Below are 27,073 nucleotides of genomic sequence, written 5' to 3'. Positions count from 1 at the left end.
AAAGAGAGGAACAAAATAAAACATAGAGGGACATTCCCCAACGTTTTCTAAAGCCACTGGCCATGATGCTGGCCATTCTTCCTCGCACAAAGAGGTGCATAAAAGCAGGTGGAAGGAGCTCACGAGGGGTTAATTGCTTTGACCCTCCCGCGCTCCCTCTTGCATCACCGGGAAGCACTCCGCAGCCAGCATGATCTTGCTAAGCAAGCAGCGCTAAGAAGCATCCACCGTGCGTCACCCGAAAGACGTCCGTTCCCAAGAGGAGAACGCACTGGAAAAGGGGGAGGAGTTTGCTGAAATGCATCAGGGTACGTGAGGATTTTATTATTATTTTTTTAAAAAAATCTGTAATGCTAATCCAGATAGTTTCTATGACTACTTTACAGCAGAGCCCTTTCACTGCTGTTAATGATTGACCATGCCACGTTTGAAAACACAACCCAGAAAGCGGTTTTAATACTTTCTCCTCTCCCAGGCATACATGCCCTTGTTTCCCCACGCCCCCCCCCATAAAAGTGCTTTTCAGTCATACGTGGCTTGACGTGCCAACAGAAAAGAGCGCCGTCATCTACACACAACGGCCACTTCTTAAGCATTTGGGCACTACTTGTTGTAGAGCTTGAGGCAGGAGGACCTCATGTGGCCAACACTGTGCAGTGCAGAAAGAATGGTTTTACAAGTTGCCAGGTGCAAAAAGGAAGGCCAAACTATGTGGCCAGTTTTTGCAGGATGTGATGATATTATTATTATTATTATTATTGAAATTTGGATAGCGCCCTTCAGCCGAAGATGAAGCCACACACTCATAAAGCCGCACACTGGCCATGCTTGGGTGTAATAGTCACCCTAAGCCATGCTTAGGAAAATTAGCTTGTGCATGAGCTGCCTGAAGACTGAAGCAGTCCCCACTTTGCTCCTTTGTTCCTGGAGCTGGAAACAAACCACAGGCTAGCAGGCTTAGTGTTACATCCAAACCCTTTCCTTCTTGCAGCACCATGCTAGCCAGCTTAACACAGCTTTATTTCATGAGGGCTTTGCACCGTGAATTTTGCACTAATAATCTATTACTCTATATTTTAAATTTTGTATATTACTGTATTTTTTGCTCTATAAGACGCACTTTTCCCCTCCTAAAAAGTAAGGGGAAATGTGTGTGCGTCTTATGGAGCGAATGCAGGCGTGCTCTTTAAAGGGATGAAGGCTCCCCTTGCCTGGGAGAGGCTGTGCGCGGCTATCCCATAAGCCAGGACAGCAAGCAGGATCGCTGCGCAGCAATCCCGCTTGCTGTCCTGGCTTATGGGATTCAGAATATTTTTTTTCTTGTTTTCCTCTTCCAAAAACTAGGTGCATCTTATGGTCTGGTGCCTCTTATAGAGTGGAAAATACGGTATATGTTTCCTATTCCCCCCCCACCCCACGAAAACCTCTTTGAAAAACATACGGTAGAATAAACAAACAAATAAAATGATCCCAAGAAAAAATTGCTCCTGGAAGCTGCTCTTTGGCAAGGAATTGAAGTCGCCGCTTGTGGTGTTATAGTCCCCTTTAAGACTAGCATGCGGGGACAGCTCCACACTCCTGTGACAAATTGCAGCCTTGGGGCAGAATTTTCATCAGCAAGAAGACACAGGAGGACAGAGCTAAAACAAACCATTCCACAAACCTGATTCTGATGAGACCACCACTACCCCTGGGCTGCTATTTAAGGTTTTGCTTTCTTCTTCTTCCTCCTCCTCTTCTTCTTCTCTTCTTCTTGTAACATCACACAATGCCAAACTATGCATTCAATACAATGCGTCGTTTGGCTCTCAAAAAATGTACTGCATCGTCAGAGGGCTACATAACGTATAGCTTAGCACGCTTTGCAGAATTGTGCAAACTAGCACCGTAGTATTTTGGGGGAGAGCTTTGTCTCTATGCAAAAGTCGTCGAGACCAACGTTTGCTCAACGGCAGGGAAGCAGACATAGTGGCAAGTTGCATGAAGGAAGGCAGGAAGTTAGCTGACGAACGAAAGGATTTGCGTGAGTTCGCAAAGACAAGATAGAGGAGCCAGAGCAGTTTTTCAATACCTAAAGGATGGTTGGAACTGAATGGGGCTCTTTGGTTCAGGACTCCTCCCCACTGATGGATTTCTATGGTGAGAGAGGATATGACATGAGCGCATGCAGCTGCAGCATGCGCACATTCCAATGCATGCTGGTGGACCCACAAAGGGAGACTCCGCAGCTCACCTAGAGAGTAGCGCAGTGACAGGTTTTTCCACAGAGTTGCTTCTCTCCCAAGGCTTCTTTCCAGCATCTGCTTAAAAAAGAAACCCATGCAAAGTGAACAAGAGAGAGCTTGGCTTTGTGGTGCTTTCCCCCTCTTCCCCATCATTATCGTAACAACAAACAAACAACAGCCCTGTATAGGGAAGTTCTTAATGCTTAGTGTTTTATTAAGTCTCTGTATATGTTGGTAGCTGCCCAGAGTGGCTGGGGCAATGATATGCCAGTAACTCGTTTGTAGCATTAAGCTTGCATCTGGAAACAAAGCAAGATTTATCTATTGATGGAGATTGGTTGTATTTAAGTTCCTGTGATATACAAATGATTCCATAGATCAATATTATGTTACCCCAGAATGAGCAAGAAAAATAAATAAATCTGCGTATTTTTACTGAATCTTTCAGAAGAGGCTTTCAAGTTGTAAGATGTTCATCAGTGATGATTTGCAAAAAAATGTTGCTAAATTGCTATTCATGACTGGCTGAGAAGTAAAACACTTGACATTTTAAAAAGAAAGAAAAAGATTTATCTATTGAACCTGGGACTCCCCCCCCCCCCGCCAGAGAGACCACCCAGAATCCTCTAGGCTTCCTGCAACTTCTGTGTTTTTATGCAGCCCCCAGTCCTCTCCATGGGCTGTTTGTTCAGTACCAGGATGGTGAAGTCAGGCTCCACCACTGACCTACTTGCTGACTGCTTTCAAAGGGAGAGAAGCGCGTAACGGAACGGAATACCTGAGGAATTTTGCTGCTGAACAGGGCCTCGCGTACCGGGGGAAGGAGAGGTGCTAGCCTCCTCCTAGAAAACAAGCAAACAAAGCTTCGGATTAACGTTTCAGAAGAACTCGTACTTTCCTGCGACTGCTATGTTAGGAGCAACTTTTTTTCTGTAAAAGAACATAGAAGATAAGCAGGGCCCTGATGGATCTCAGACCAAAGGCGCAGGCAGTCCAGCATCTTCTCGTGCCAGTGGCCAATCAAATGCCCATGGGAAACTCATAAGCAGAACCTCAGCAGAACAACACTCTCCACAGCTACGACTTCCAGCAACAGGTATTCAGAGGCATACTGCCTCCGACAGAGGAGGTAGAAAAAGAGAAAAGGGAAAGGACCCCTGGACGGTTAAGTCCAGTCAAAGGCGACTATGGTGTTGTGGCGCTCATCTCACTTCAGGCCAAGGGAGCCAGCGTTTGTCCACAGACAGCTTTCCAGGTCATGTAGCCAGCATGACTAAACTGCTTCTGGTGCAACAGAACATCGTGATGGAAGGAAGAGCACACGGAAAGGCCGTTTACCTCCCTGCCATAGCGGTAACTATTTATCTACTTGAACTGGCATGCTTTTGAACTGCTAGGTTGGCAGGAGCTGGGACCAAGCAACGGAAGCTCACTCCATTGTGGGGATTTGAACCACCGACCTTCCAGTCTACGGACTCTGGCATAGTTGAAGACTGCCATTGCAGGATGCCTTACAAAGAGTTTGCCCACATGGAGGTTACGTCCCTGAAGATTTGCCCCACTACTTACTGGTTTGCCCAATCTGCAAGGACCTCAGAGCATTCTTGTTCAAGGATTTAAATCTCCCAGTTGACAGTTTGGTTGGGTATCTGATTAACTTTTTATTAGGGGACAGATCCCTCTACACCTTTGAAAAAGTGGCCTGCTGTGCTATTATAGTGTCAGTTTAAGAAAGGTTCCTGGGGATAAGTTTAATTATTCGTGGGAGCAAACAGAACGCCTTGTTTTACTAATTATTTTAACTGTGTAATATATTTCATTCTGCTTTATGTATTTTGCAATGGCCTCAGCTACAGAAATAAATAATGTTCGTATTTGTATTCATGGCTGGTGGCCATTATATATTCTGTCCTACTTCTAAAGATCAGAGGGTTTCTTCCCCGCCTGCAAAATACAACAGAACTGGGCTTCACTTCTTTTGTATTACAGAGCATTCTTCCCAAAGGAACCCATCTCATTCCCTTCGCATAGGACGTAATATAGGAGTGTTTTACACAGCTCCATATATGTTTGTGTGCAAGACTGTGTTCAGACAAAACATTAAGCCATAAACCATTGTTCGGCAAATCAGTCCGTGTGCGAGTTCAGTGCTGGTTTATGCAGCTCAAGCTCAGAGATTGCAGAGGGATCTGGCGAATTGGGATTTTGAAGTGGACACACCTAATTTGATCTGCCTGGACCAAAGCAGATATCGAAGCTGCAGCTCACTTCGAAACCCACACACTGCGAGATTCTCGCTCTCTTACAAATTTTAATACACGGTGGTCCGAGAGCCAAACGCCTGTTTTCCTTTGTTTTTTAAAGAAAGCAATTTCGTGTACGTGTACGTATTCCACGTTAAATTTCCTCGATATTAAAAGCGAGCTGAAAACAATGTTTGTAAATTACACAGAAATTACTTTACCCCCCGCCTGTCCCTGAGAGTAATGGCACGCCATCAAGTCATGATGTCAACATGTGTGGAAAGAGGACCTCTGCATGGTGGCCAGTCACTCTTAGGCAGCTGAAATCGCTTCATTTGACTGCAGATTGAAAACTTCGTTTTGAGATTGAAAACTTCATTTTGTGCAGAAGGCGAACTCGCAGCAGAAAAGAAACGGAGTTGCAAGCGACAAATGCACAGAGGAATGGAAAACAATGCCTTCTTACACCAGCTGGTTTGGGAGACATTTTTCACTACTGCAAACTCCACAGTGTGAGGCGGTGTTCCACTTACGTTTTGGCTTTCCTCTTCTTTTTTGTCAGCTGGCTTGTCCGACTGTGATGCTGCTTTCCTCCTTAGGACAGAGTGAAGGGTGAGACTATAAACTAGTTCCTCGGATAAATATTCACAGACCACAGAATTCAGAGAACCAGCGAGTTCATACTCCCCACCCCCTTACCTTACTTAGTTGAATTTATGTGTGTGTGCACAGAAGGCAGAGAAAAGAATCTGTACTAGACAACAAGTAATCCCTATGAAACATGGCAACCGTAGTTATATTTCCAGAGGCAATGCGGAAAGCAATAGTGAAGCAGAACTGGGAAGGCTTGTCAGAGTTACTTTGGTGGTTGTTTTTACTAGAACCCCAAGATCTACCAACCAGAGTCAAGTGCAGAAGACATACGGTTGGAATTAAGAACACAAAGAGCACCAGAAGAGCTCTGTTGGGTCAGGTCAATTGCTGATCTAGTTCAGCATCCAACCAGATGCCGATGAGAAGCCCACTAGTTCTCCCCACTTGTGATTCCCAGCAACTGGATTTCAGAGGCATATCCCTTTCAAGAGTGGAGGTAGAACATTGTAGCTGGTAGCAACTGGAAACCTTCTCCTTGAATTGCTGCAATCCTCTTTCAATTCACCCAAGTTGTTGGCCATCATCACATATTATTTGGGAGCGAATCCCATAGAGCAGGGTATCCCAAACTTGGGTCTCCAGCTGTTTTTAGACTACAGTTCCCACTATCCCTGACCATTGGTCCTGCTAGCTAGGGATGATGGGAGTTGTAGTCCAAAAAAACAGCTGGAGACCCAAGTTTTGAAAACTATGCTGTAGATTAACTATCTGTGTGAACATGGTGCCTGGCCAAATTCTGAGCCTAGATGTTGGTTTATAGGATCAGCATTGAACCGACCCTCACAGTATTTTCACACAAAAGTCCACTCCTGGTTAGTGTTCTTCACTTCAGCACCATCTCTGAGGTGAGAAAAGCTGTGTTGTTGCAATGGTTAAACAACTGAGAGTCATAAACTCTTGCCAATCTACTACTACAGATCACCCAGGGATCTACTGGTAGATCCCAATGTACATTCTAATCCCCCGCCCCGCCCCCGCTGTGGAATTTGGGCAGCTCCTTGGCTTGAAAACCTCCAAGGACATTCGCCCTGGTCTCCCTAAATTAGAGATTAGCAACTAGGTTAATGCGACCTATAGTGGGCCAAATCTACCTCTCCCTCCTCGCTAAGATTCTTGGAACAGTTTGGGGGTGGGGGAATTAGATAAGAGCCAGTGTTACTCACAGATAATACACAACATCCCACCCCTCAATTACTGTAGGCAGGAGTGAGAACCACCAACCTTTTCGCCAGTAGTTTATTCATTTCTTCCATTAGTCCGCCTCCACCACTACTCGTCCTATTGGCATCGCCCTTGGAAGCACCACTGGGACTAGAACCTCCTGAGGCATCCTCTGGCTTTTAAGACAGAAACCAGCATTTTAGATCTGGGCACTAAGGGGGTCCAATTTCGCTGTCTAAGCAGAGAAAGGCGACAAAAAAAATCCAAGGCACTAAGGGCAGCTGTCGCTGTCAAGACAACTAGTGGCTGAAACATAATAGGAGGCCATCTGTGAATTTTGTGTGTGTGTGTGTGTGTTGCTTTACTAATTAGTTGTTTGCAGGACACAAATGTTCATATTATCTTATTATCATTATTATTTTTAAAGGAAGATTTGTTCGCTGCACTGGTGTGTACTTGAACACCTATGAAGTGATATGATACAATGATGTGTGTCTATTTTATAGAGACTGACGACTGAATTCAGTCGTTGTAACCACATCACGTGAACACAAGCCTTACCGAGAGAAGCATAAATTACTTCCATGGAACAGCAGCAATCTGCAGTGTGAATACGACACACATGCATTCACTGTACTGAGTTTATCTTTTAAAAATGGGCTTACCTATTGGCCTGGGAGTTGCTGAGGGACACAGGGGCAGAAAAACCTAAATGTGCTATTGCCTGCACACACATCATGTGACTTGAGAGCGGCCAGCCATCTAATCCAGAGCTATGCTTGCTGAGTTGGGTAGGCAGCCTCATTCACTCAGAACAAGATGTCCATGCTAACACTCCTCCAGGACTGGGTTCTAAACTCCACCGTGAAGTATTAACAAGGGCAATACCCATCTTGGGGCAGACAGGGCTTGCCAAACTGGGAAGTTAGCACAGCCAGAAGAAAGAAAACTCTGATTCTAAACCTCTGCTGCCTGGTGGGACATCTTCGGGAGAAGAAAAGGCTCAGGAGTTAAAAAGGTAAAGGGACCCCTGACCATTAGGTCCCGTCGTGGCCGACTCTGGGGTTACAGTGCTCATCTTGCTTTATTGGCCGAGGGAGCCAGCGTACAGCTTCCAGATCATGTGGCCAGCCATGACTAAGCTGCTTCTGGAGAACCAGAGCAGCGCACGGAAATGCCATTTACCTTCCCACCAGAGGGTACCTATTTATCTACTTGCACTTTGACGTGCTTTCGAACTGCTAGGTTGGCAGGAGCAGGGACCGAGCAATGGGAGCTCACCCCGTCGTGGGGATTCGAACCGCCGACCTTCTGATTGGCAAATCCAGAGTGGAGTCTCTAAGACGGTTGAATGGAGCCTTTTATGCCTCTTTCCAGCAACTCCTGCAGCCCAGCTGATACTAAACACATTGCCCTGCTTTCCATTGGACCACATCAGTGAGGCCGAGAGGGAGGTCTTGTCATCTGGGCAGCCCAAGAACTCCACACACACTCCCCAGGCTTGTGTCCTGGGGAAGTCACTTCAGTGCCACTAACACAGTAGTTTGACTTTACCCACAGAGGTGCACTCCATTGTCTCTTGAGACAGATGGATGACAACAACAACCCAACTGGAACACTAAAGAATTTAGTGTCATGTGTATGTGCTGGTAGGGTGTGAGTGCTGCATATTTTGTGTCAGGATTATGCCTTGGCAAGTGGGAGGGTGCCCCTATAATATCTGCCCTAAGATGGAAGGCTAAAGCTGAGAGAGAGGGGCAGTGAGCAACTTGCTTCAGCAGAGCTAGGATTTGAAATTGAGTTCCCGGTCTAAACTCTATGCCACCACGGCCACCGCCGCCAGCAGCAGCAGCAGCAGCAGCCCTCATTCCTTACCCGTTGTACTCTCCTTAGTTTGGCACCAGCCAGAGCTGCCGCTAGTCCCGACACGGACCCGTCGTCAGTGCCGGACCCTCCACCGCCTGCTGGCAACGGGGGCGGCGGGGGTGGCACAGTGCCCGAAGGGGGAGGAGGCGGGGGAGGAGGCGGAGGTGGACCACCAGAGGAAGTGGGTATCCCAGCCGAGGGGTGGCCTGGTGGAAGGACGGGGCCTGGAACATAAAAGAACAATAATTCAGGAATCACATGGTACTCCACCCTGCACACTTATTGTCCCCTTTCCTTAATCGTTGCTCATGTCAAAGTAGACAGGAGACACCAAATTTCTCAGGTTCCCATGATCCACCAAGCAAACAGTATACAAACAGTATACCTCAAGTTGAATGTGCTTCGGGGGTTGAGCACGTTCGAGTTGCGCTCCGCGGCAACCCGGAAGTAACGGAGCGCATTACTTCCGGGTTTCGCCGCTCACTCATGCGCATACGCTTAAAATGACGTCATGCGCATGCGCGGAAGCAGTGAAACATGACCCGCGCAGGCGCAGACGTGCCATTGCATCTTGCGTTCCATTCGGGATGCGAATGGGGCTCTGGAACGGATCCCGTTCGCATCCCGAGGTACCACTGTGTGTTAAATGTCAAAAACTCACTGCTGCCGCCACTATCAGGCCCCTTGGGGAATAGTTTGGGTCCTGAGCAAGCAAATATTCACAGATCTTCTACAGGGGCAAATGCAGCGGACCTTCAAGATAGTCACAGCCAAAGCCCACTCAAAGACACCCCCCCTTACAATAACCTTATAATTATACAATATAATAATCAGGGATTTATCACAACAATCAGTGTAGATCTCTGTGCGTTGCCTTTCAGCCAGAGCTACTATTTTCTGTGCAATTATTATTATTACTATTACTATTACTATTATTATTAGAGTTTGGACTTGATATCCTGCCTTTCACTCCCCTTAAGGAGTCTCAAAGCGGCTAACATTCTCCTTTCCCTTTCTCCCCCACAACAAACACTCTGTGAGGTGAGTGAGGCTGAGAGACTTCAGAGAAGTGTGACTAGCCCAAGGTCGTCCAGCAGCTGCATGTGGAGGAGCGGGGAAGCGAACCCGGTTCACCAGATTACAAGTCCACAGCTCTTAACCACTACACTATTTGTCTATTACTCTTCATGCACAGATCTCTTGGACAAATGATTTGGACCACTCCAATATCTTCTTTCAGAGTGACTTAAGTTGTGTTTTCCATCATATGTAATAGAACTTGCACACCATTCTCGTAAAACTGAAGCACGTCGTCTTTTCAGTGCTCCGAACACTTAGCTTTTGAACATATAAGGGCTAAAAAGCTCCCCTTTCATGCTGATTGGGTGGTTCTAGGATGCTGGAGATAGGGACCCTGCTGCAGAAATAGTAAGGGGGTCTTCAACCCACCATGACCTAGGCCAATACACCACTGATCTTCTCTCTCCCCATCCCTTAGACACCAGTCGGCAACTCTTTCCCCAGGGTTCAGATTCCAGGCGTCTGCCATGCTTTGGGTCATTCAAATGGTATTGCAATAAAGTAGAATATACAAAATAAAAGAAGCAATAAAATATTATTTAAAAAATTCAATATGAATATTTCATGAGATGGATGTGCCCCAACTCCCCTCGTCAACAACAAATCAACATACGCATCACCTGCGGACCATAGTTTGGGAATCCTTGATCTAGACATAAATCACTGAAAGATACATTCACACAAAACTCTCCCAATAAAGTAGATTCCACAGATTTTATAGGCAGCTAAACCTGTTCTCTTGTTTAGATATTTGTAGCCTTGAGAGGTTTCTGCATTTCACCCTGGGCCACAACTGAACTTGGCCACTGCGAAAAAGACACAACTGGACAGATATTTGGGGTCGATACATTTTTATGTTCTAACGTATATGCAAAAATGTCCCAGCATCACACTTAACTTTACATTATTCCAAACTTGTAAACATCCACCCGTTCTGTCATCTTTGGCAAATCAAAATTGCTTCCCGGCCACCAGGTTGAGACACTTAGAAAGATGTTATTTATTTTTAAAAAGTATACCACTTCATATAATTTTTTTTTAAAAAAATCCTTGACTGTTCCTTGACATAAACCAATTAAGAATGGGCATTCAGTAAAAGTTTATGAATAACTAGATTAGAAACCCAAGATAAAAGCAAAACTATCTATCTATCTATCATCTATCTATGTCACAACTAAAACAGAATAGTGTACAAAAACAAAGAATTAAAAAGTTAAGGTTGGGCAAAGTTTCCATGAAAGTTTGGGCAAACACTCATTTATAGGTGTTTAAAAATGAATACTGTCTCCATCTCATGAATTACCTGGGGGAGGTGGGTGCTGCATTATGGCTTGGAGATAAAAGCCCACCCTTCAGCTTCTTCTTGTGATTACCAGTGTTTTCTGGCTGTACGCAACGGTACGCAGTACCGGCACCTTTTCGAAGGAGAAGGAGGCAGGAAGGCTCTCAGGTGCTCCCAGAGCATCACGCCTCCTTCCCTGAGCTGGGCAAATGCTCCCCAGGTTTGGGGAAGGAAGTGCAAGGCTCTGACAGAATCCTGGAGATGCACTGCCTCCTTCCCAAAGCCCACGACCCCATATCCTGGCAGAATGTTGGACAGTAGGACCCATGGTGAAAATAAGGCATGCACAGTCAGGTACTGTGAGTACAGAGAAAAGGTATGGCCATTTACTTAACAGGCATCATGTAAGAACTATATAGCAAGATCTTAATGAAGTTCCTTCCGGTAAACATGTAGTGGTTCTACATGTAATTGTTTTCCCTGGCCCATGGGAAATTTTGCACCCAGGGCAGCCACCCAGAGTACCAGCACCTCCCCCCCCCGAAGCAAAGCACTGGTGACTACTTTCATTTCCCTATGCATTTTTGTGCTGACCCATAAACAATCTCATTCTGTGCCTATAGTCTGAGTCCTCAGGGCTTGTATTAAGAAAGAGCGTCTCCACCCCCATCGTTCAGCCCAGACACTGAGGTCCAGCTCCGAGGGCCTTCTGGCGGTTCCCTCACTGAGAGAAGTGAAGCTACAGGGAACCAGGCAGAGGGCCTTCTTGGTGGTGGCACCTGCCCTGTGAAACACCCTCCCAATATTTGGTGTTTTATCATGTTTTTAATATTCTATTGGGAGCTGCCCAGAGTGGCTGGGGAAACCCAGCCAGGTGGGCATGGTATAAATATGATGATGATGATGATGATGATGATGATGATGATGATGATGATGAAATGAACAGGTGCTGCCTCTGAGAAGAGCCAATTCTGTGCTGACCTTTGACAATCAATTGGTCATAGAACAACCAGCAGGGGTCTCCATCAGGTCTTATTATGATGAGCTAATGCAGCCGCTGACTAATCTTGCTCTCAGAAGTTCTTTTACTCAGCCAGAGACTCTCCCATCACTCATGTGTGCATTCTCTGCCTCCCCCTCCCCTAGAATTCCTTATCATACAATTGGGTTAATTTCTACCTGTCTACAGCTTTGTTTCTGTCACTTAAATCACATTGCTCTCTAAAACCACCAAAGTGTTTGATATTCCTCTTAATTTGGGGTTGTCTTCCAGTCCGTAGCTTCTGTTCAAGCCCACAATGAAAAAGCGACGTAGATCTACAACTCGGCGGATTTCAGAATTCTCCAAATGAAAACTCCTGCTCTCTTTATTCCCCCCCAACTGAGTTTAGCTTTTTAGTCAGGCTGCCTGTGAAGCTACCTTATGCATACCCCTTGCAGCATGTTGCTTCTTTTATGAGAATTATTATTATTATCTACTCAATTTATATACCTCCCTTTATCAAAAGATCTCAGGGCGGTGTACAACATTAAAAACACATCACAGAACGTCAATGATAAAAAATAAAATAAAAAGAAGCATACTGACAGACAGCCTAATAATAAAATAGTCATCATAATAACAGCCCCCACACTTTCACAGGCCATAGATTATTTAATAGCCAAAGGCCTGGATAAAGAGGAATGTTTTTGCCTGGCACCCAAAGACATGTGATGATGGTGCCAGGAGAGCCTCTCTGGGGAGAGCATTCCACAATCAGGGAGCCACCACAGAAAAGGCCTGTTCTTTTGTTGCCACCCTCCAAACCTCTCTGGGATGGGGGGACATAAAGAAAGTGCCTCAGATGACAAGCACAGAACTGAAACAGAGCATCACCACAAATGAAAGCACTCCTTCAGATGTGCTTTGCCTTCCCTGCCCTCTAGGAAAAGAAGACTTCCCTTCCAATTCTGCAACTCAAACTGCCCACCTCCCCTCAATATCTCAGTAGCCCCTTTTCTGTGGCATAAAAGGGGCTGCTGCAGACCCAGAGCCCTAAGCTAAACAGAGCCACTACGTAGCATTTATAGATTGCTTTAGGCTGTTCAAAATGCTCAGTCACCTCAGTAATTCCTACACCAACCTTGTAAGGGAGGTCAGTACTGTTAGCTGTATAATGCAGATGGTGGCTTGCCTGAGGCCACCTAGCTACTTCTAAGCAAAGCTAAGAGTTGAACCGCAAACTTTGTTGATTATGGCTTGTGCTCTCCGCTGGCACATCACACTAAAGTCCCCCCTCAGCCTACGAGACTTTTGTACAGGCAATCCGTTAACACAGTGGTTCTCAAAAGGTGTGGTGGCAGGAGAGTGTGGCAATTGCGGCAGGAAGATTCAAGGCCAATCAAAGAAACATTTCTACATTTCAGTGTAGTATAGTATCAAAACATTTTTTATTTGCAGAATATGGATAGATATCTTTTCAAAATGAAAGCAGGAGCATCAAGCGTGCAAGAATGATAACTGTTTTTATGTAGCTTCATTGTCTTATTACTTTCTGGATGCCCCATGGCTACATTATAAAATAGTTGTGTTCTGTGTTCTAATCAGCCACTGCTAGGAGTTGCTGCTTTTTGTTTTCCAACGTATTTCCTTTCAATAAAAAAAATCAGGGTGGTGCGATTTTATTCTGCCACAGAGGAAAAACTTCGAGAACCACTGAATTAACATATGCTAACTGGGGAGGGGGCGCGGTCTGCCTCCCTTATGTCAGCACTCCCTGTTCTCTCACTGAATGTGCTTTAAAAAAATTCTTTTGCGAATTTTAGTTTTTTGTCTCTGGCCTGAAAAAGGTTCTACACTATACTAGTTATGTATGTAGTTCTCTGGGATATAACATCTTTATTGGGGAGCCTATACCCTCCAGATGTTGATGGGACTCCCTATTCCCATAATTCCTGACTGCAGATCATGCTTGTTTTTGTTTAGTTGTTTAGTCGTGTCCGACTCTTCGTGACCCCATGGACCAGAACACGCCAGGCACTCCTGTCTTCCACTGCCTCCCGCAGTTTGGTCAGACTCATGCTAACTGGGCCCAATGAGAATCAAACAACACCTAGAGAGTTCCAGGTTTTTGCCACCTCTGTCCTGCACCTTCCGCAGGCACTTAAGCATGCTCTTGAAAGTCTGGTCAAAAAATTGGGGCTTATAACCTATTGCTTAAAACCTAAAAGTGTCGCCTAAATATAAATAAATGCAATTCTTTCAAACCAAGTACTTACTGAAGTGGGAAATGGTTGATGAAGTCATGTAAGGAAGGTTCTTCTTGGACAAATTCACCTCAGATACAGCGGCGTAATAAGGAACAAAGTGTGACATGGATGGATAGAGCTGGTGTGGAGAATGAGGCGAATGTTGGGAGGGCCGGGGGAAAGCCTGGATGTAAGACCCCGCTGGGTCGGCTATGACAGGCAGATGCGAAACAGGCACGGCTTCCAAGTACGAGAAATAGGACTCGTCTGTTCTCTTTACCTGGGTCCTAGAGGAGCTCGGAGGAATTTGCGTGGCAAAATGTCCGTCGCGGTGGCCGTTCAGACCTAGCTGAGGTACGTTTGCGGAGGTGTCTTGGACCACGGTATCTGTGGGCCCCCGCATCCTGCCGTTTTGGGCAGGGAGGACAGGGAGGACCACTGGAATATGGGGCTGCAGGAACAGGCCCTTTTGTACGGGGGGCGTCAGGGTCACGGGTGGGGAGGGAGGCTGAGGGGAATAGGAGAGAGAGGAGCGCCTGGTGGGCTGAGGAGGGGCGAAGGGGTAATGGGAAGCCGGGGCAGGTGGCGGGGATAAAGAGATGTGCTTGGTGCTTCGTGTCACAGTCCTGTAGCCTGGCCAGGCCGGAGGGATGGAGGAAGCTGGAGATGGAGAGAACTCTGAGGCAGAATGTCGGTGGCAGTGCAGAGGGGGTTCCCTGGGCCCCTGAGGGGGTTTGAAAGAGGCTTTGCCCAGAGGGTCAGGGAGAGGAGAAGATGCCGACGAGATAACTTTGGCGTAAGGAGGTGGAGGCGGGACAGCACCCGTGGAAGTGGAAGCATTGTAGTTACTGTAGTCAGGAGGAGGAGACTGGCAGTGGAAGGGGGAAGAAGACACTTTTATCTGAAGGGTGGAAACTAAAAATAACAGAAAAGGAAAAGGGGGGAGGGAGGAGAAAGAATTAAGATGGGTTGGAACTGAGGAACGACAGATGGCACCATGGTTAGAAAGACTAGGGACGGGGGGGAAGGAGGAATTAAATCAAAAACAAATCAAAACAAAGCCAAAACTTAATAGAGATTAGTACAGGTATAGGTTTTAAGGATGCCTAAACAAAGCCAGGACAGTTAAACACCAACACGCCACAAAGCACTGGCCTTCATCTGGGCCATGCCTGTTTGCTATAACATAGAAGACGGAACAAAACATAGCCACTCCAGGCTTTCCTTTTGCATCCCATGCCATTTAAGCCGAAGAAGATTTCTAATCCTGCGGTGTGAAAACACCTTGCAGAAAAACGAAGAGCAACCAAATCCCAGAGCACAATGAGCTAAGTTTCGACGTCAGCTGCACTTGCGCTGTTGCCATCCCTCTTTGTACCTCCCGTGTCTGACTGAAATGTTTTCAAGCCACAGGATAATTGCAGCAATACTCAACAGGCCAAACCGTTTCCAGGGAGCAGGTGAAAGTTAAAGGAGGCAAGCAGGGGAAAGGCGAGGCCCGAGTTGCTTACAAAAGCCGGATACGTGCCTGTGGTAGAGGTTCTTCTTTCCAGAGATTCCTGGCGCTGTTGCTGCTCCATGGCTTGCCTAAAACAAAAGGGAATAAGGAAAAACAAATCAAGTTTTAGTTCCTAATGTGCATTTGACCAGACACTTTGACTTTGTTTGCACTGGGTATGGTTTGTTGGGGGGGGGGAGGGATGATGCCCACAAAACAGCTTTCTTGCAGCACTGTTCATTTATTACAATCTACTATGTAATAAATATAATTACTATGTAATTCTGGAATGTTGTTTGCCTGTTTACTATATGTGGAACACCTTTTAAGAGACTGTAACCCAATTTTGCATGATGGCGGCTGATTTCAAGGAGTAGGTTTCTCTCTATGTTGGGCACCATTTTGAATCAAAATGGCGGACTGAACCTTTCAAAACCGCATTGAATTTTTTGTTGTGTTATTGTTGTTTTCTTAGGTTTTCCATGCAATGCCAGGTACAAGGCTACAAGGTATTTATAGCCAGCACTGAGCATACAAATCATCGCAAGGAGGATTTATTCAGCGGAAACCCTAAACTGCATTTTAAAAAAGAACTGCAATGAACAATATTGTATCTACTTTTTAAAAAGTTGGATCCTTCCCTCAGGGAAATTTGAATAGCCCTGTGGCAGAGAGGGGACAGTCAAGCTGGAACAGGCTGCAGGGCAGTCTTTGACAAGGTTCCTCTCCAGGTAGGTGCACCTTTTGTTACTCTTAGTAGGGTATACAAGTAGAAAGCTGTTTCTACTCACAGTACCCCTCATGGAAACGTGATGTAATCTAGGGGAAAGTGAAGCATGCTTTAAATTCAACAGGTTTCAATCGGATTTCAATGGCATGCCAGCAAGCTCAACCTTTGCTGAACTGGGTATTATAGGCCTAAGATCCCTAGTGAAGGCTGGTTTTATGGGATAAATTGTTACCTATTAGGATTTAATACCTGCAGTGCCATTTGGCTTTCTGGCTCAAGAGCAACAGCATATTGCAGCTGGGGGTGGTTGTTTGCTTAAGCCCTACTTCTAAGGACCTAGTATTTGTACTTCATTTCCTTCTCCCCTAAGGGACAGAAAAACTACAGTCCTACTTCGGGTTACAGACGCTTCAGGTTGCATTTTTTTGGACTGCGGACCACCGAAACCTGGAAGTACCAGAACGGGTTACTTCCGGGATTCGGCGGTCACGCATGCGCAGAAGACTGAATCGTGCTTTGTGCATGCACGTAAGTGCTGAATCGCAACCCACACGTGCCGCTGCGGGTTGCAAACGTGCATCCTGCATGGATCACGTTCGCAACCCGAGTGTCCACTGTATTACCATGCTCTTGGAGAAGCCAGAAACTGCTTAGTTAGGATCCCGTATTCAAGATCCCTGTCTATGATCTGTCTTTCTGATTTTTCATCTGAAAATACGAGAGCAGTTGTTGGCAAAAATGCGATGGCTAACTATCTGTGTGAAATGGCTTTCAGCAACATAAATAAATAATATTAGCCCCAAATGTAATCGTTTCCTAATCATATTTCCCAAAATATTCCTCCATAAGTGGATCTCAGGTATAGGAAGCAACACCTTTTTTGTGGAACATATATCTGCTTCTGCAGTCCAGGTATAGCAAGAATATATAGCTTGGTCCCCTCCATCCCCGCCCCCCCAAAAAGGACTATTCCTCAGGAACTATTTCCTTCACATCCTTTTACAATTTGCTTCAGAGCTGGAAAAGTAGCAGGTATGCCAGCATCATTCTCATGCGATGGAACCATAGCCTTTTAAAGGAGCATGTAGTTTTGAGGAATTCCCACCAGAGGGCCTTTTAGATCAAAACTGCCTTGGAGATTTGCTGCTCGCAGTTATAATTTGTGCTCTTTGGTAGCACACTTGTTTGAGCTAACATATGAGCAATGCACTAACAAAGCAATGCTTTGCATGGCTACTCAGAAGTAAGCCCTGCTGAACTGCATCCCCCTCTATACCCCTCTACCTGGAAATAAGCCTTACTTCTGAGTACACATGCGTAGAGCTGCACTGTAAATCCAATTTAGACATTGCTCCCCCCCAATGTTATTAGTCTCGCTGCCCGCCATGGCAGAATTTTATGCAATTAATTATTCCACACCATTTACTTCAATGCAAGCAAACACAAGGCGAATGTGGGAGAAACATAATCAAAAAAGCTCAGTTGGTAGAGCATGAGGTTCTCAATCTCAGGGCTGCGGGTTCAAGCACCCTGTTGGGCAAAATGATTCCTGCATCGCAGGGGGTTGGACTAGATGTCCCTCGGGGTCCCTTCCAACTCTAAAACTCTATGGTTCTAATTTACATATCACTGCTAAAAACAACAACAGAGACTACTGATTTTATTTGCTGGATGGTTTTAAGTTCCGGGCACGGGATGCAAAATGAACACATTGGCAATTTCCAGTCCGGTTTCCATCAGAATTCTCTGACGTCCATAGTGGTAGTAGCTGGCATCTACCCTGCTCCTGTCTGGACCAGTTGAGTGCAGTATCTCTGCCTCTTAAAGGACCGGTTGTGGCAAGTGCCACTCTAACCAGGCTAATCCCTGTGGGATCTTCAACGTGGCTTATTATCAGTTTTGGCGGCCAACATGAAGCCAGAGGTCCCTTATTTGGATGAAATTTCTGGCTGAATGGAACTCACGATCTCTTCACCAAAAGTGATAGGAATAGTGAGAGACAGGTGTCCAGTCATTGCACTTGTCTACAACATGCTCTGGTTTGTGAAGTCAAAGACGCTGCTGCGAATGCAAGCATTGCCCTGATCTGTGAATACCTTGCCCACATATCATGGTAACTTGCACACATCTCCCCTCAAGGATAGTTCAGAAGAGTTTCTGGAAATATCCCATGGTCGCTTCAGTCCTGAACTTTGGAAGGTCCAGTAACTGAGAAAATGCAGACTTAATTGTCACAAATGGCATGAAAACTGGGAAAAACCACCCATGCCTCTAAATGGTCCTGATTTTGATTGATAAAGTATTTCACTTGGGTCATTTGGGATCTTGGGGAGCGGCCAATAAGGGGATCACACGCCATTTCAGGAAACGGAACCATACACAACGGTCTGAAATAATCACTACGGTAGATGTAGCCAGCAGGATGTTCTCTACATAATGTGATCCTCTTGATAATTAGAGGCCCAGCACCTTAAGCTTGCTTAAGAAGCTTAAGAAAATAAACACACAAACATAACTGAGCAAAACATTGTGAAGATGGCTTAGGAATGGATGTCAGCTTTGTTGATTCACTCCAGCACATTTTGCGATGGGCCAAACTGATCATGCAAGGAACTTCACTAACCCTGCTGCCACCCATCACCTAAGCAAAAGTACCATGATAATCGTCACAAGCTCAAACTGGAAGATCCACATTATAAATTGCATATATGCCGTGTGGTCTCTGAGACCACCTCCACCCCCACTTTCTGTAGAAACAGCCCTATGCACCACTAAGGGCCTTGTTGTTGGTGTCACTTCCGGGGGCTTCCCAGCCGGCAATGGCCGATGACAAGGCCTTTTCAGTGGTAGTTCCCCATTTGTGGAATGCCCTCCCTGGTGAGGTGCATCCATCTCCCTCATTACTGACTCTCAGAAGGATTTTTCTTTTTTTTTCTTCTTTTTTTAAAAAATCCTCTTTACCCAGGTGTTTGATGGCTGAAAGAAACTGTTCCTGGCAACCCTGAAATTGCCAGTTCGGAAAATGTTTTTAGAATGTTTTAGAATGGATTTTGAATGATTTTTTGAATATTTCAAAATAATTGTTTTTGATGGGTTTGCCACCCTGGGCTCCTCTGGGAGGAAGCACAGGATATAAATCTAATCAATAAATAATAAAGAGGTAAGGGATGAGGCTTCCCAGAAAAATAAAAGTGAAAGCAGTGATTGGAGTGATTGGAGTGCAGATCTGTCTCACACATATCTTGATCATACTGAAGAGTCTTTCCTATAGTGTCTTATAGTACAGAACAGAACTGATGGAGCCCAGAGTACTACAATCCTGATGGGCAAAACATATTTTATCAACACAGGGAATCTCACGGGTTGCAAATACACTGATTGGTTTTAACAGATCAGGATGCAAACATAGAAGCAGAGGCTAAAATAACCACCCACTTTGATGGGATAACAATTCCATTTATTGCATCATGTTTCATAGCGACAACTGGCCTGTACAGTAACGCAGTTTCTGAAAGAATGCCCTGGTGTTTTGACAGGCTCAATTATATTAGCAACAGTTGGTATTTGCTTAAAAAAATTACAGTGCTTTGCAGATTATTTGTTTTTGCTCCTTACCGTCTCTGAACCTCCATTTCATCTGGAGAAGGTCCATTTTGAACCTGGCGTTGGGTTGTTGGACCTAGAAGATGAAACAACACAGTAATCATTGCAAAGGCAGTAAGAATATGTCGTATGGTATCTGAAGGAGATTATTTAAGGCCATTGAAGCAGCACTCATTGACCAGCCATGACAAAGTGAAGTGTCAATGCCAATGGACCTTGATTTTGTTTTCTGTTGATGACTTGAAAGGCAACGCAGGACATACAGGAACCAGACATTATCAGGCGCCAGCACAAAGGTAAGTATTATGGAGTAAGACACCTGTGATAAAGGGAGACCTAATGCAGAACTATTACCGTATTTTTCGCTCCACAAGATACACTTTTTTCCTCCTAAAAAGTAAGGGGAAATGTCTGTGCGTCTTAGGGAGTGAATGCACTGGGCAGCAGAAGGATCCCTTGGCTACCGCTGCAGTCACGAGCTGAGGGATGCCTCTGCAGCCGGAGCCATGGCTCCCATCCGTCGCTCGCTGTGAAGCCAGCAGAGCAAGAGGCGCTGAGCAGCTACCACTCTTGCTCTGCTGGCTTCAGCGAGAGCTGCGCAGGGCCTCTTGCTCTGCTGGCTTCACAGCAAAGCGGGAGGAGGGACGGACGGGAGCAGGCAAAGCGAGAGCCGCTTACATGGCTTCTGTCCTGCTTTGCGCAGCTCTCACTTTGCTTGCCCATCCCTCCTCCCTCCTCGCTGTAAAGCAAGCAAAGCACCTGTCCCGGTGTCTCCTCCTCCTCTTCTTGCTCCAGCGTAGCCTCACTTTACAGTGAGGCAGGAGGAGGGATGGGCAAGCAAAGTGAGAGCTGTGCAAAGCAGGACAGAAGCCATGTAAGCGGCTCTCACTTTGCTTGCTTTAAAGCAAGAAAAGCGAGAGCTGCTTACATGCTCTGCGCAGAATATATTTTTTCTTGCTTTCCCCCTCTAAAAACTAGGTGCGTCTTATGGAGTGAAGAATACGGTAATTAATCTCAGCAGCAATTTTCATCAACAGCCCAACACTCTCAAACTTCCAAAAGGAAAACACAAGACTCTCAATCTTATGTTCCCCTTGTAAGGCAAATGAAGAGACGGGGAAACTTGCGTCTGGGGAAAGGAAGGTAGGTGTTTTACATGTGCCATCACCCACTGATTCTTCCTTCCATATCACTTCCCCTGCAATTTATTTGCATTCCCAAGAATTGGAGGAGAAATTCAGTTTGGCCCGTCATTTTAACGCGAACCTACTTAATTCACACTTACAGAAAAAGCAAGTGAGCCAAAACATATCACTTCTCCAAATATTGCAATGAAGTTCTCCAACCAATAACGTGTACAAATAATGCATGTATATGCGGCAAGTGTGCACAAAAACGCATGTATTAGTGAACATAACTGACAAAATGCATTACATTAGCCAGAAGGTCATAGAAAAATGTGCACAGTGAGAGAAATGAACACTAAACTGCAGCCAAAATTTCCTGAGGTTTTTTTTGTGCGTTTTTTTTAAATGCAAGCTGATGAAGAACAGTGGAGAACTTTAGTTAAGGCTAGAAAAATGTGAAACTGAAAGAAAGCAAAATTTACAGGTTTGTGCATCCCCTCAGCAGCAATTCAAAACCAGAAACACAGGTCCATAAAACCAGCAGCTACCAGTCAGTATTTTACAAGCCTGGTGCCTGTTTGTTTGCTGTGCAATGGATTCCAACATCCTCTCTCCTTAAACCTTGTGTGTTCAATGGACATGTGAGAGGGGCATCACAGGGAGAGGGTTTGTGTCTCCATGCTCCCCAAAAAATATTCACTTGTTTGCTGGTACACTGCTACACTTGCCTGTACTCATAGGTGTGTTTTTTACACACGTAGGGACCTAAAAAATAAATAAATCACAATATGCATTTAGCCATATTTTGAAGATGTGCCAATGGATGCATCTACTGCATGGGTGAAGCCTGTCATTTCCCCTGCCCCAAATACACATATTCTAGAGCCTAAGAAAAAGGCCTAGAATCCCATGTTAACACCCAAGAGTCCATCACACATCAAGAAATGGAACCCAGATAAACGGGAGGCTCCAGGAGGAGGGCAGCTGGCTCGATGGCTCGCAATAAATCCCATGGAGAAATTAAACGGGCTGAGTTATGGGGCAGAACACAAAGAAAGCAAACCCTAGCTGCCCATGCCGCAGAGGCTAGGTAAGCCAGGAGGCAGATTTATTTCCACTCCTGAGATCTCTGAACGCTCAGAATGTAAAGAGATAGGGCCAGGGCCTTTTCAGTACTGGCCCCGACTTGGTGGAACACTCTGTCACAAGAGACTAGGGCCCTGCGGGACTTGACATCTTTCCGCAGGGCCTGCAAGACAGAGCTGTTCCACCTGGCCTTTGGTTTGGACTCAGTCTGACCCTGATGTTTTCCTTTCCTTATGGTTTTGATCTATGGGCTATTATTAAAATGAGGCTGCATTTAAATTGTATTTTTAGCCTGTATTTTAAATTGTGTTTTTTCCCCTCCGCTATTATGTTTTTATTGTAATTTTACTGGTGTTAGCTGCCTCTGGCCGGGGAGGGCGGGGTATAAATAAAATTTTTTATTATTATTATTATTATTATTATTATTATTATTATTATTAAAGCCATATTTCTATGGTGGCAATATACAGGCTTTCTCTCCACAAATGCTCTGCACACCACACGATAATATTGATATTGGAAAGATTGTGAGAATCCTCACAATGATGCAGGAGGTGGTGGTGGTGATGGAATCATGCAGTTTTCAAAGACCCTTGGAGCACAGGGATGCCCATCTATACCTGTCAAGGATTTCAGGCAGGAGTCTCTCCCAGCCCTACTTGGGACATGCCAGAAACTTAACTTGGGATCTTCTGCATGCAAAGGCAGATGCTCAGCGAGCTACGCCCGCCTTATAACAGAGGGCGAAGTCTCTCTCCTTATTACAGCTAAGCAGAAACAAAACCAAACAAAATGCATTGTGATGCAGATGGTGTCATGGCAGACCAAAGTGCTACAAATTGCTTGTAAACACTGGCTAATTAGAAAGTTATTGCGTTCTTACAATTGGTCGGCTGCAGAGAGCTGCCCTGCTCTGGCTTTCTGAAGTTCAGCTTCGCATTTATGCTCTGCCAAACCTCATGCACAAATTCAGAACATGGAATTATTTTCAGCAGCAGCCCAATTTCTCATGCGCACGACCTGCATGAGGCAGAGCAGTCGCTTTCTTCAGGGACTGGTGGCACGTCACACATAAATGTGTGTTGCAACTGAGCCCCAATGGCATTATCAGGAGGAGATAATTTATAGCAGAGAAGCAATGTAGGAAGGAGAGGGCACTTAGCCAGACCATCACCACTTTTTTCTGCTCCAAATTGCCTTCCTTGAGCAATTTAAGAATGTAAGAAGAGGAGCAGTCCAATAGCATATCCAGCCCAGCATCCTGTTCTCACAGTGGCCAACTAGATACCTGTGGGAAACCAGCAAGTGGAACATTAGCACAAGAGCAGAACTCTCCACTCCTGTGGTTTCCAGCCACTGGTATTCATCCTCCATGAATTTCATGTGGCCATCACTGCCTCCTGCTGCAGTGAGTTCCACAGTTTAACTATGGGCTGCATGAAGAAGAACGTTCTGTTATCTGTCCTGAATCTTCCAATGTTCAGTTCATTGGATGTCCATCCAAAGGCAAACATATTTAAGGGGAAATATACCAAAGGAAAAATTGCTTAAGAACTCTGTTGGGTAGAAGGTGGCACCTGGGTGGAGGTGATTTGCGCAGAGGTTATGAGATTCCCATGTCCCTCTGGTAGTTCTCCATTCGAATCCCTCCACACACCCTTCATTTTTGTAAAGTCATCAGAGCCCAGTCGCATGCATGCGTGCCTGACCTAATGGCGGGTCTCTTTTTAACAAAACAGAAATCTACACAAATTTCATCTAAATAACAACAAGCAATATGGTTTATTGGTTTTTTGGGCCCTCCCCTTTAAAGATTTCTTCTCGAGCTGGAACATCACCAGTTACAGGTGACAGGTTTGGGGAACTGGCCAAGAGCTTTCACCACATGTGTGGACATTTCTGTGAGGATATACCATTTTCCGCAGTTCAGTCTTTGCAGCAATTCATTCATGAATTGCTTTGCTAATACCTTCAAGTGTTGGCTTTGTAACAAACCCCCTGCATTTTGCACAAGCATCCTATGACTCAGCTTTCAGTGTATTTTTGGGAACGATATCGGAAACATACTATATTAAGTTTTGCCTCCCCTTTCCAGTTGATGACAATTAGCCAGAACATCCCCCCCGCCCCCGCTCCAGAGAACCTAGGTGGGCAGAGAACAAGGGAACATCCAATGAATCTGATGGCTGCCAACCTAGATGGCTTTAAAAGATTAGACAAATTCGTGGAGGCTATTTCTTTTCCACAGTTTCTAACCATAATGGAGGAGGCAGTTAAAAATGGAAAGCGTAATGCTGGTGGTCAACAAAAGAGGTTTAAAGACTCTCTCAAGGCAAATATATAAAAAAAATGTAGTGTGAACACAGACAACTGGGAAACACTGGCCTGTGAGCACTCCAGTTGGAGAATAGCCTCCAGCAAAGGTGTCACAGACTTTGAAGACGCTCGAACTCAGGATGAAAGGGAGAAACGCACTAAGAGAAAGGCACGCTTGGCAAGCCCTCACCACAATCAACTCCCGCCCGGAAACCTATGTCCCCACCTTGGAAGGACGTGTGGATCCAGAACTGGCCTCCACAGTCACTACAGACTCACTGTTAAGACAGTGTTCATGGAAGACAATCTTACTTGGCTACGAGTGATCACCAAAGAAGAGGAGTATTGAATGCTGGAAACCACAGGAGGACAGTAGGCTGTTGAACTCAGATCCCTCTTGCAGGCTTCCCACAGGCATCTGGTTGGCCACTGTGAGAACAAGATGCTGGACTAGATGGGCCTTATGTTCTTTGCAAAGGGCTGATGGGGACCCACTGAGGCATGCAGGAAAACCCTTAGGGATTTCCAACCAGAACCACCAGGGCTGAGGGCTACATTTCAGCGATATTTTTCAAGCTGCTTTCAAACGTTGGCAGTGGACGGAAATGTGCAGGCACTCAGCTAGGGCTGAGACAACTTGCATCCTCAAGCAAGCACCTCCCAGCCCACCTGCCAAAGATCCTTTAAATTACAAGGGCCAAGGCCCTCTTGCAGTAAAGACCTGCAGGGAGTGACACCTGAAAATTATTGCCCTCCCTCAGAGATCAACTCCTGTCACAGAAGGTCCACTGCAACCCCTCTCTTGAAGCAAGGTGCATCTCGATTTGAGGAGAGGGGTGCTGGAAGCTGTTCCCCAAGTTAGCTCAATGGTCCTGATCTAAGTAAGAAGAACCATATGTGGAAAGAGCCTTCAGGCTGGAGGGGGGGTATCACTTACTGGGCCAAGAGTAGGGGGCAAATCAGATGCTGTTAGGGTGTGTCATTTTAGGGGGTGAAATGTAATGTCTGCAAATTTCTTCAGTGAAGGGTCTGAAAAAATATGTTTTTTGGTGTGAGGAATTCAAATCTGCTATTGGTTTTTTTTTTTGTAATTGGATAATTGGACAACATTTAAGTCTATGTTTGATGAAGAGGCACATAAACTGCTTTTGGAAAACCAAAGTATTTTAATTTTACCCTTCTGAAAATGTCAGCTAATGCTTAATAATAATAAATAAATAAATATTGATACATAACTGCATAATAATAAAATGATAATAAATAAAATTGCTTAGAAAATGATTGTCAAGTACTTGCAGTTATATTCTATATTAATATTAGTAATAAAGAGAATATAATAAATATAACTGCAAGTACTTGGGCAATGGAGAGCTGTGGCCAGTCGCTGCAGAGAATATCAAGTTAGATAAAAACCATGGTCTGACAGCTGCCAATGTGATCTGGTAATGGATACGGATGCAGATCTCTTTAGTGGGACTGGGGATAGGAAGAGTACAAATAGGAAATGAATAATAATAATAATAATAATAATAATAATAATAATAATAATAATATTTATTATTTATACCCCACCCATCTGGCTGGGCTTCCCCAGCCACTATGGGCAGCTCCCAACAAAATATTAAAATACAGTAATTCATCAAACATTAAAAGCTTCCCTAAACAGGGCTGCCTTCAGATGTCTTCTGAAAGTCTGGTAGTTATTTTTCTTTTTGACATCTGGTGGGAGGGTGTTCCACAGGGCGGGTGCCACTACCGAGAAGGCCCTCTGCCTGGTTCCCTGTAACTTGGCTTCTCACAGTGAGGGAACCGCCAGAAGGCCCTCGGCACTGGACCTCAGTGTCCGAGTAGACCCCAAAAATGGGGGGGTGGGGCCTGCACTCTGTACTGTTCCATTATTTTCCCTTCACAGAATCACAGAGCTGGAAATGACCCAGAAGGCCAACCCTTGGACTGTGGTCCTCAGATGATAGGAGGTATGTAAATGTAATGAATAAATGAATAAAAACAACCCCAGTCGATGCAGGAAATTCGTCGCTACAGCATCCCCTCTCCTTAAAACCCTCTAGCAAAGAAGAGCTCACCACCTTCCAAGGCAGTTTGTTCCACTGTTGTACAGCTCATACTATCAGGATGTTCTTTCCTTTCGTCGAAATCCCATTCCTTTTACGTTGACTCTACTGGCTCAGGCCCTACCGCCCCCCCCCCATCCCCGGAGCAACTCGGAACAAATTTGCTCCATCCTCTGTATGTGACAGCCCTGTAAATATTTTAAGATGGCTATCATATCGCCTCTTCTCCAGGCTAAAGATACCCACCTCCTTCACCCTTTCCTCACAGGACTTGGTCTCCAGGACTTTGGCTTCTCATGTGTCGGAATTTGATCGACACCTTCGAGTTCAAACCTGCACTCAACCATGGGGTTCAATGGAAGACCTTGGGTCAGTAGGTATGTATCAGTCCCACCTCCCTCCCTCACAGGGTTGTTGTGAGAGTAAGAGGGGGGCAATGACCGCGCGGGCCACTTTGAAGTCGGGTGGGATTAAATAAAGGAAAAAGTATTAAGTGACTCGAACTTTCTCCATTACAGTGTCTCTCCTGATTTACGGAAGAGTCAAACTGGAATAACCTGGGAATCACCTGTTTGCTTATGGTAGATGAAGTGCCCAGAGCCAGACATAAGTAATTTAGCAGCTGATCAATTATGCTGCAGCGGAATACAGGCTAATGAGCCTGCCACCTGTTGCTGGAACCTAGCCAAGCAGCATCAAGATGCTCAGCAAACCCCCTTCCCCACATTAAAGAGCTGTTGAAACTTCATTACACCCATCAAAATACTCTGGGCTTCTCAGGTCACTGTGAAAAGGCTCTGACTCCTAACGCATAGAGAGAGGGCAAAGAGAACAGTCCAAAAAAGTGCAACTGAATTAACAGTTCACTATGCGCATTTCACTATGTGACGCGGGTGGCACTG

At 45.4% G+C, this 27,073-nt stretch overlaps 1 protein-coding gene and 1 long non-coding RNA gene across 30 annotated transcripts in view; one reads left to right on the top strand and one right to left on the bottom strand.

Moving 5' to 3' along the window:
• On the top strand, positions 1-27,009 carry LOC310766415. Of its 2 annotated transcripts, none has more exons than XR_014550137.1 (6): positions 1-308; positions 15,713-15,968; positions 20,672-20,713; positions 26,012-26,075; positions 26,440-26,548; positions 26,690-27,009. It is a non-coding gene; the product is annotated as an uncharacterized lncRNA (long non-coding RNA). The 2 variants fall into 2 exon arrangements; XR_014550138.1 differs by having other exon boundaries at positions 20,549-20,713.
• Positions 1-27,073, bottom strand: part of EVL (Enah/Vasp-like) — a 141,696-nt gene that overhangs the window by 3,927 nt on the left and 110,696 nt on the right. For 5 of the 28 annotated variants that reach the window (XM_083613075.1, XM_083613048.1, XM_083613073.1 and 2 more), the window contains 9 exons: positions 19,583-19,646; positions 15,268-15,326; positions 13,770-14,654; positions 8,159-8,373; positions 6,344-6,459; positions 5,002-5,062; positions 3,004-3,067; positions 2,234-2,303; positions 2,072-2,134 (listed from right to left, as the gene is read on the bottom strand). In XM_083613075.1, coding sequence (XP_083469201.1) covers positions 2,072-2,134; positions 2,234-2,303; positions 3,004-3,067; positions 5,002-5,062; positions 6,344-6,459; positions 8,159-8,373; positions 13,770-14,654; positions 15,268-15,326; positions 19,583-19,646 — 1,597 coding nt within the window. The remainder of the gene's footprint in view (positions 1-2,071; positions 2,135-2,233; positions 2,304-3,003; positions 3,068-5,001; positions 5,063-6,343; positions 6,460-8,158; positions 8,374-13,769; positions 14,655-15,267; positions 15,327-19,582; positions 19,647-27,073) is intronic. The other 23 variants (XM_083613049.1, XM_083613071.1, XM_083613053.1 and 20 more) reach the window with 12 other exon arrangements.

The sequence above is a fragment of the Podarcis filfolensis genome (genome assembly GCF_964270895.1).
Source record: "Podarcis filfolensis genome assembly, chromosome: 1".
In the NCBI taxonomy this organism is placed as follows: Eukaryota; Metazoa; Chordata; class Lepidosauria; order Squamata; family Lacertidae; genus Podarcis; species Podarcis filfolensis.
The sequence above is the reverse complement of the archived record's forward strand: the minus strand, read 5'-3'. Positions and strand labels throughout refer to the sequence as shown.